This window comes from Mandrillus leucophaeus, unplaced genomic scaffold (assembly GCF_000951045.1).
Source record: "Mandrillus leucophaeus isolate KB7577 unplaced genomic scaffold, Mleu.le_1.0 Scaffold53, whole genome shotgun sequence".
Taxonomy (NCBI): domain Eukaryota; kingdom Metazoa; phylum Chordata; class Mammalia; order Primates; family Cercopithecidae; genus Mandrillus; species Mandrillus leucophaeus.
In genome coordinates this window covers 251,984-261,678 of record NW_012105697.1, presented here as the reverse complement: position 1 = coordinate 261,678, position 9,695 = coordinate 251,984, and the positions used below count along the sequence as shown (strand labels likewise).

The following is a 9,695-nucleotide window of genomic DNA, read 5'->3' as shown; positions in this document are numbered from 1 at the left end:
TTATGTACCTTTCTTTCTGGGCTCACTGCAACCTCCGCCTCCTGCGTTCAAGCGAGTGTCCTGCCTCAGCCTCCTGAGTAGCTGAGACTACAGGCACACACCACTGCGCCCAGCTAATTTTTGTATTTTTTTAGTAGAGTCAGCGTTTCTCCATGTTGGCCAGGTGGTCTCGAGCTCCTGACCTCAAGTGATTCACCCGCCTTGGTGGCCTCCCAAAGTGCTGGGATTACAGGCGTGAGCCACTGCACCCGGCCTTTATATATATCTTAAGTACATAATACGTGTAATGAACCACTGGCACATGCTACACACGGATGAACCTGCTGATGTGATGGAAGTCAGATAGGTAAAGCTGTACGATGTGTGATTCCATTTATGCGAGTGTCCAGAAGAGGTAATGCATAGAATCAGAAAACAGGAGAGTGGTTTCCAGGGGCTGCAGAGAGCGGGGCATGGGGAGTGACCGCTTAATAGGGTTTTCTTTTGGGGTGATGAAAATGTTTGGGAACTTGATAGAAGGGATGGGTACACAATTACCAGTGTACCAGTTAGGTGCGTTCCATTGGCAATGTACTAAATGTCACTGAACTGTACACCCTAAGGTGGTTAATTTTGGCTGGGTGCAGGGGCTCACACCGGTAATCCCAGCACTCTGGAAACCGAGGCAGGCGGCTCACCTGAGGTCGGGAGTTTGAGACCAGCCTGACCAACATGGAGAAACCCCGTCTCTACTAAAAATACAAAATTAGCTGGGCGTCGTGGCACGCGCCCGTAATCCCAGTTACTTGAAAGGCTGAGGCAGGAGAATCGCTTGAACCTGGGAGGCGGCGGTTGCGGTGAGCCGAGATCACACCATTGCACTCCAGCCCGAGCAACAAGAACAAAACTCCGTCTCAAAAAAAAAAAAAAGATGGTTAATTTTACATCAATAGAAAATACTTAATAAAAGTCGGTAACATATACATATACATATATATTTCTCTCTCTTTGATTATTGAGTTTCTGGTGACCACTGCCCCCTCCATCCTTACATTTTTCTGTGGGTGCTGAGTCCTGACCTGATTTACTCCATCCCCTGCAGGGACCCCAGAGGGAACTTTCTAACACCTGGATGTTTCCCTGCCATTCCTCCGGGTTCCCCCACACCTGCAGGGCAAAGTGAGGCTCCCAGTGGCTTTCAGCCTGGCTTCTCCAGGCAAATCAAACTCCACCTGGCATCTGAGAACCTCCTGCCCCACCCAGCTTCCCCACTCTGCTCCGATATCCATCCTGCTCTCCTGGGTTCCATCAACGCTCACTCATCCTTCAAGACCCAGCTTAAGCCTGCTTCCTCGTTATCGCAAATTGACTATCTTCTCTCCAGCGCTACAACCCCATCCCCAGCTAGGGATAAAACCACTGGCCTAGCCTCCCACCTGGGGGCCTCCCCTTTCTCTCACCAAGCTGCCTCCTACCTAGGCTTCCCTCTACCTCTCCCACTGACCCTGACCCAGCCTCCCACCTGGACCTCCACCTCCCTCCCAATGACCCAGCATCCCACCTGGGCCTCCACCTCCCCCCTCACTGACCTAGCCCACTGATCCAACCTCCCCCTGAGCCTCCACCTCTCTCCCATTGACCCAGCCTTTCACCTGGGCCTCCCCTTTCACTGAGCTGCCTACCACCTGGACCTCCACCTCCCTCCCAATGACCCAGCATCACACCTGGGCCTCCACCTCCCTCCCAATGACCCAGCCTCCCACCTGGGCCTCCACTTCCCTCCCACTGACCTAGACTCCCACCTGGGCTTCCACCTTCTTCCCACTGAGCTGCATCCTGCCTTGGAACTCTGCTCTCCCCTTCTGCTCTCTCGCTGCCCTCACTGCCCTGAAGGAATTGTCCTGACACCCAAACCTCACTCTCTTGTCATCAGTAGACACGGGTGCTTAGAATGAGATATGACCTTTCTATGACCTTTCTATGAGTGGCTTCAGGCAGGGAAGTTCATCTAGGGGATGCGGCCGCAAAGCCTCAGACACCCTCAGTGCTCTTCATCCTCCTGCTGCTTTCACTGTCTGACCTTCTCCCTCTCTCCCTCTCTCTCTCTCTCTCTCTCTCTCTCTCTCTTTCACTCTCTCTCTCTCTCTCTCTCTCTCTCCATACAGCTGCAATCTGGAAGAAATTACTCTTCTAAACAGCCAGACTTCCCCAGTTTCAGGAAATTCCAAGCTGGGCAGGGGAGGGGCCAGGCTGGGGGCGCGCCCTGTCCAGCCCCACCCCCTCTGCCAGTTCCCCCTGCACACTCAGTCCTGGCCTCCTCCCGCCCCCACACTCCGCCCAGAGGGGCCTCAGCTTTTCCACCTCTGCTTTCTAGTCCTTTAAATCCTAGAGGCAAACTTTTGGGGGATAAGAAAGGCTGGGAGGGGCCTGTGCCAAAACCCGCTCTGCCTGGGGACTGGGCGGTGATTCTGCTTCTGCCTGGGCTCCTACCATGGCCCCCGAGAGGGGCTGACACTTTAGCTCCCGGCGCAGGTAAAGGGGCCTTATGCCAGGGCTTGCCAGGGGTGGGGTCTGGACTCCTAGGCGTGAGGGAGGAGGGGCTGGGGGCCTGGACTCCTGGGGTTGAGGAAGGAGGGGCTGGGGGTCTGGACTCCAGGAGCTGAGGGAGGAGGGCGCTGGGGCGTCTGGATCCCTGGGTCTGAGGGAGGAGGCACTGGGGCCTGGACTCCTGGGTCTGAGGGAGGAGGGAGTGGGGTCTGGGCTCCTGGGTCTGAGGGAGGAGGGGCTGGGGGCCTGGACTCCTGGGTCTGAGGGAGGAGGGGCTGGGGGCCTGGACTCCTGGGTCTGAGGGAGGAGGGGCTGGGGGTCTGGACTCCTGGGTCTGAGGGAGGAGGGGCTGGGGGCCTGGACCCCTGGGTCTGAGGGAGGAGGGACTGGGGGCCTGGACCCCTGGGTCTGAGGGAGGAGGAGCTGGGGGTCTGGACTCCTGGGTCTGAGGGAGGAGGGTGCTGGGGCGTCTGGACCCCTAGGTCTGAGGGAGGAGGGGCTGACTTTCGGGTCTGGGCTGGGATTCAGAAAGCTAAGAGCTAGGACGCCTGGGACCTGAGGGCGAAGAAGGAGGTGGCTCTGCGGACCCGGATGCCTGGCCCCTGAAACCCCCTCCGGGTTCCTCATGACACTTTCTGTACCAGGTGAGATCCCGCCCGGAGGAAGAAGGAAGAAGGCGCGGGCCGAGGATTAGGGAGGTGGAGGCGGACTCGGAGCCAGGGAACCGGGGGTCCAGGCTACAGCCGCAGTGGTGAGCGCGCGCCTGCCCCGCTCTGGGAGGACCGCGAGGTAAGGCGCGGTGGGGGACAGGGGTCCTGGGTCCTGGTCGGGAGGGAAGAGGGGGCAGAAAGCGCAGGAGACGGCGGCCCCTGAATTCCCGGCCACAGCCACGTGGCTGCAGGAAGCGCGCAGTGAAGCCCTCACCGGGCCGGGGGTCTCCCCATCTGGGGTCCCCACCCGCCTCCCCGCAGCTCCCACGGGTCTGAGAACCAGTCGGGCCGGATCTAGAGCGGGTTGTTATTTCCGTCCTGGCGGGGCCGGGACAGAGAGAGGACAGAGGTGAACCAGCTGTGCCCACCACCCTGCACCTGGAGCCGTAGCTCTGCCCCAGCAGGAAGGAGAGGGGTGGGTGGAGGCCGGGGGAGAACGCGAGGCCAGGGGCTCCCGGGGCTCCACGGTCGCGCCCCGCTTTCTGCCTGTTCCACGTTGGTCGCAAACAACAGCCCCTCTGTCCCGAGGCCTGGCAGCGGGAGGGACTTTTTCCAAGCATGACCTCATTGCTTTAAACACGACTCAACCAGAGGGAGGTCGGAGGCTTCTATTTAAGAGGACACCCAGGCTGGCAGAAGCGAAGTGACTTACCCAGGGTCTCAGAGCTAGGGCGCAGGGGTGGCATTCGAAAACGACTTCCAACTCGTTGTTGTGGTCTGGACTGGAAAGGAAAAAAGACAATCAAGGGTTTCAGAGGAAATCCCTGGCGTTCACATCAAATCAGAACATGATTTTTTTTTTTTCCCATGGGGTGGCCTGTCCATCCTCTTCTGTGGGTAGCTAGAGTTCATCTGGATTCCGAATCTGGCGCCCAGCATTTGCTGCTGAGTGACCCAGGGCAAGTTACCTAACCTCTCTGTGTCTCAGCCATCACGCATCTGTAAAATGGGGTTGTCCTGAAGATTAAATAAATTAGTTCATTCATGGGGAGGCACTCAGGCAGGATAAGCACTTGGGAAATGAAATTTTGGCCCCCTGAATGTAGTCTTTCTTTTCTTTCTTCTTTCTTTCTCTCCTTCCTTCCTTCCTTTTTTTTCCCTCCCTCTCCTCCCTCCTTTCCTTTCCTTCCTTTCCTTCTCTCTCTCTCTCTCTCCTTTTCTTTTGTTTTCTTTTCTTCTTGAGACAGGGTCTTATTCTGTTGCCCAGGCTGAAGTGTGGTGGGACGATCGTAGCTCACTGCAGCCTCAGACTCCTGGGCTCAAGTCATCTTCCCTTTTCAGCCCCCCAAGTAGCTAGACCTGCAGGTGCATGACACAGCACCTGGCTAATGTTTTGTTTTTATTGTTGTAGAGAGGTCATCTCACTTTGTTGCCCATGCTGGTCTCAAACTTCTGGGTTCAAGCAATCCTCCTGTCTCGGCCTCCCAAAGAGCTGGGATTATAGGTGTGAGCCACGGCGCCCAGCCACAAACGGGAGTTCCAACCCCTGTTTTTCGAGGAGTAAACTGAGCTTTAGGTTGAGGAAGCCAGTTTGGGATCCCGCAAGAAGGAAATGGCAAAATTTGAGCCCAGGTGTGTTTCATGTCAGAAACCAAGACTTTATGTGTGTTGCCAGGTGCTGGAAAATGGTGACCACTGATAGGGCAATGGAAGGGGGATGCGAGATGCATGCTGAGAGCTGGGTTTGAGCAGAGGCAGGAGCTGAGAGCTGTCCAGGAGTCAAGAGGTAGCAGAGTGGAGGGAGCCAGCTCTGGACACTGGAGTTCCCCAGAGCTCGCTTTGTGATCTTGGGCAGTCACGTCCTCTCTCTGATCACCCATTTCCTTCTCTGGAACACTGGGAGAATGAGCCAAAGTGCGACTCCATTGAGCACGTGCTAATTGAACGTTCCCTGTGTGCTGGGTGCTGTGCCAAGACTTACATGGGTATATCATTCCACCAATTCTTGCAAAAGGACTGGAAAGTATTATCTTCCTATCATGCCATTTTCAAGATAAGGAAATGAGGTCAGAAAGGTCAAGTAAGTTGCTCAGAGCCACACAGCAATCAGCACAGCCAGATTCAAACCTGCATATTGGGCTTTCGGAATTCCACTTTTCACCTCTGACTCACTGCACAGGAAGTGCTGAGATCACAGGCTGTGTTCGCAGCTGAAGAGGATTTTTTAACTGTGGATCCAGAAGATACATTCATGAGCCGAGTTCAACATTTAAAAACAAAATCGAGTACAATAGAAAATATCAGAGTAGGGGCCGGGCGCGGTGGCTCACGGCTGCAATCCCAGCACTTTGGGAGGCTGAGGCGGGCGGATCACGAGGTCAGGAGTTCGAAACCAGCCTGGCCAACGTGGTGAAACCCCATCTCTACTAAAAATACAAAAATTAGCCAGGCGTGGTGGTGTGCGCCTGTAATCCCAGCTACTTGGGAGGCTGAGGCAGCAGTCACTTGAACCTGGGGGGCGGAGGTTGTGGTGAGCCGAGATCATGCCATTGCACTCCGGCCTATGCGACAGAGCAAGACTAAGAAAGAAAGAGGGAGAGAGAAAGAAGAAAAAAAGAAAAAGAAAGAAAGAGAGAGAAAGGAAGAGAGAAAGAAGGAAAGAAAAAGAAAGAAAGAAATAGAAGAAAGAAAAAAAAAGAGGAAAAGAAAGAAGGGAAAAAAGGAGAGAGAGAGAGAGGAAGGAAGGAATAAATAAATAAATCAGAGTATCTACCACGTTGTAAGACAAGTATTGGCCAGGCTTGGTGGCACACACCTGTAATCTTAGCACTTTGGGAGGCCAAGGCAGGCAGATTGCTTGAGCTCAGGAGTTTGAGACCAGTCGGGGCAACATGGCGAAACCCCACCTCTACAAAAAAAATACAAAAATAACACTACGTGGTGGCGTGAACCTGTAGTCCCAGCTACTCAGGAGGCTGAGGTGGGAGGATCGCTTGAGTTTGGGAGGTGGAGGTTGCACTAAGCCAAGATCTCACCACGCACTCCAGCTGGGTGACAGAGTGAGACCCTGTCTCAAAACAAGACAAATCTTGTTTCTCAAAATGTTTGTTTCCATTATGGGTAAGGAGGGAGCGGAGACTGTGTGCTAGGTAACGATAAAAATATATTTATTCATCTAGGTTGAGGTCAGAGAAATTTGATAAATGCTGCAGAGGTAGTAAATCAAAACTAGTTTCCCCATGGAAATCAATGTAAAGTGTGTGTGTGTGTGGCAGAGGCCAGTCTTCCAAATCTAGCCATCTACAATTATTTTAAATCCCTTTGGCTTTCATTTTCATCCATATTATCACCAGTACTTCCCAGGGTGCCTGTTACTATGCAAACAACATCAGTGTTCTATCCAACCTAATTTTTGTTCCACAGTTATTGTTAGGGAAATATTTTCCCCCCAATGCTAGCACTACCAATAGGTTAGCACTATTACAAGTATAGTTTTCTCTGATCAGACTTTTCTATGTATCCTGAAGGGAAGGTAGTGTTATTTTATTTATCTTACAGATAGAAAAATAGACAGGGAAATAAAGTAATTTATTCCAATTCATACAGCTGGCAAAGGGTAGGGCTTCAACTGAAATAGGTTTTTATTGTTGCGATAACAGTGACTGTTAAAACAAAAGTACAAGGTCATCAGAGTCCCTCCCAGAAGTTCCATACAAAACATGCAATCACCAGGATATGGGCAGAGGCTGTGACTGCAGTTCTATTTCTCGTTGAATTTAGGCCACGCGTGGTGGCTCATGCCTGTAATCCCCACACTTTGGGAGGCCAAGGCAGGCGGATCACCTGAAGTCATGAGTTTGAGACCAGCCTGGCCAACATAGTGAAACCCCGTCTCTACTAAAAATACAAAAATTTGCCGGGCGTGGCGGCACACGCCTGTAATTCCAGCTACTTGGGAGGCTGAGGCAGGAGAATTGCTTGAACCTCAGCCTGGGCAACGGAACAAGACTCCGTCTCCAAAAAAAATGAATTTGGTGCAGTTTCAAATATATGCAATTCTTCCCATCTTTTAACCTAGGGGATTCTTTTTTTTTTTTTTTTTTTTTGAGACAGTCATACTCTGTCACCCTGGCTGGAGTGCAGTGGCACAATCTCAGCTCACTGCAACCTCCGCCTCCCAAGTTCAAGCGATTCTCCTGCCTCAGCCTCTCAAGTAGCTGGGATTACAGGCATGCACCACCACAACCAGCTAATTTTGTATTTTTTTTTAGTAGAAACAGGGTTTCACCATGTTGGTCAGGCTGGTCTTGAAGTCCTGACCTCAGGTGATCCACCTGCTTCAGCCTCCCAAAGTGCTCAGATTACAGGTGTGAGCCACCGTGCCTGGCTAGGGAATTTGTATTATTATTATTTTAGAAAACGTAAGACATAATATTAGGTTGTAGTCTTTCAAGATCAGGTACAGTTGCCCCTTGGTAGCAGTGATGGGATTGGTTCTGGGATCCCCATGGATACCAAACTCTGAAGATGTTTAAGTCTCTTATATAAATGCCCTAGTATTTGCATATAATCTATGTACATCCTTTCCTACACTTTAAATCATCTCTAGATTACTTATAATGCATAATACAATGTAAATGCTTTGCAAATAAGTGTTATATTGCTTGAAACTTGTACTCGTTTTTTTATTACTGTATTTTTCCCCAGTATTTTTGATCAGCAGTTAATTGAATCTGTTGATGTGGAACCCACAGATACCAAGGACTGTAATTCAAATCATAAAATGCACCCTAGGCAAAGTCTGCCTGGGCCTCTTCCTTGTGTGCCTGGTGGGCTCTAGGCAGGATCTGCTTTGCTCAATGGACAAAGTCAGCCTTGTCTTCAGAAAAGGAGCCTGGGCATTTCCATCTTTGACAAGCTGGAGTTTTCTTTTTCTTTCCATTGAGCCAGGGTTTCACTCCTGTTGCCCAGGCTGGAGTGCAGTGGCCAGTGCAGTGACACAGTCTCGGCTCCCTGCAACCTCTGCCTCCAGGGTTCAAGCGATTCTCCTCCTTTAGCTGGGATGACACGCGTGCGCCACCATGCCTCGCTAATTTTTGCATTTTTTATAGAGTTGGGGTTTCGCCATGTTGCTTAGGCTGGTCTCGAGCTCCTGGCCTCAAGCGATCCGCCTGCCTCGGCCTCTCAAGCTGGGATTACAGGCGTGAGCCACCGCACCCGGCCCAACAAGCTGGAGTTTTCTATCAGTCAAGTCTGAGAAGCACTCTGAAGGGTTTGTGAAATATTTGTTATTTGGCCTCTAGGAAGGCTCAAGTATTCGCTCTTAGGAGGATCGGCATAGCGTGGTGGTCATGGGAATTCTGGAGTCAGGTTAGGAAAACCTCGATCCGAATATGAGTTCAGCAGCTGTGCCCATGGGACCTCCTGGAGTCTTATCTTACCCGATCTGTGGCACGGGAGGCCGGGCGCGGTGACTCACGCCTGTAATCCCAGCACTTTGGGAGGCCGAGGGGGGCTGCTCACCTGAGGTCAGGAGTTCAAGACCAGCCTGGCCAATATTGTGAAACCCGTCTCTACAAAAATGCAAACATTGGCTGGGTGTGGTGGCGGGTGACTGTAATCTCAGCTACTCGGGAGGCTGAGGAGGAAGAATCGCCTGAACCCGGGAGGTGGGGGGGCGGTTGCGGTGAGCTGGGATGGCGCCACTGCACTCCAGCCTGGGCGACAGAGTGAGACTCCATCTCAAAACAACAACAAAAAAAAACGGGAGCCGTCCCCCATCGTCCTTTGAGCAGTCTCTCGGCTGCGAGCCCCGGGCTGGGGCCTCGCTGACCCTCCCGTGCCCCTCGCAGATGCCCGTGCTGAAGCAGCTGGGCCCCGCGCAGCCCAAGAAGCGGCCGGATCGCGGCGCCCTGTCCATCTCCGCGCCGCTCGGCGACTTCCGGCACACGCTGCACGTGGGGCGCGGCGGCGACGCCTTCGGGGACACCTCGTTCCTGAGCCGCCACGGTGGCGGGCCGCCCCCAGAGCCCCGGGCGCCCCCTGTGGGGGCCCCCCGCTCCCCACCGCCGCCCGCCGTCCCGCAGCCCGCGGCGCCCTCGCCTGCCGACCCGCTTCTGTCCTTCCACCTGGATCTGGGGCCCTCCATGCTGGACGCCGTGCTGGGCGTCATGGACGCAGCGCGCCCGGAGGCAGCTGCCGCCAAGCCCGACGCGGAACCCCGCCCCGGGACGCAGCCCCCCAAGGCCCGCTGCCGCCCCAGCGGGGACCTCGAGCTGGACGACGTCATCGGCCTCTAGGTTCCCCCATTCCCCGCGCCTTTCCCGCCCGGCACCCCACTTCTGTCTACATAAACGTCCAAGGTGTGTGCCCGGGCTCTGACTTTTCACTTTGCACGTGGGAAGGGATGAATGATAGGGTCCTGGCGCCTCTGAGAGCCGGAGGTGTCACCGGGAGATCTGGTCCGGGTCGGATGATTGCCCTGGGGTGGGGTGCGGCTCCTTTAAGAGAGCCCGGGGG

The 9,695-nt window shown here is 53.8% G+C and overlaps 1 protein-coding gene across 1 annotated transcript; it reads left to right on the top strand.

Annotated features, from left to right (window-relative positions):
• Nucleotides 1-2,284: 2,284 nt before the first annotated feature.
• CDC42EP5 (CDC42 effector protein (Rho GTPase binding) 5) lies at nucleotides 2,285-9,550 on the top strand. Its single transcript, XM_011996904.1, has 3 exons — nucleotides 2,285-2,511; nucleotides 3,171-3,315; nucleotides 9,029-9,550. The coding sequence occupies exon 3, from the start codon at nucleotides 9,029-9,031 to the stop codon at nucleotides 9,473-9,475; it is 447 nt and encodes a 148-aa protein (XP_011852294.1). The 5' UTR covers nucleotides 2,285-2,511; nucleotides 3,171-3,315; the 3' UTR covers nucleotides 9,476-9,550.
• The last annotated feature ends 145 nt before the right edge of the window (nucleotides 9,551-9,695 follow it).

Coding starts and splice junctions, on each gene's coding strand:
- CDC42EP5 (XM_011996904.1), top strand. CDS start 9,029: ATGCCCGTGCTGAAGCAGCTGGGCCCCGCGCAGCCCAAGAAGCGGCCG.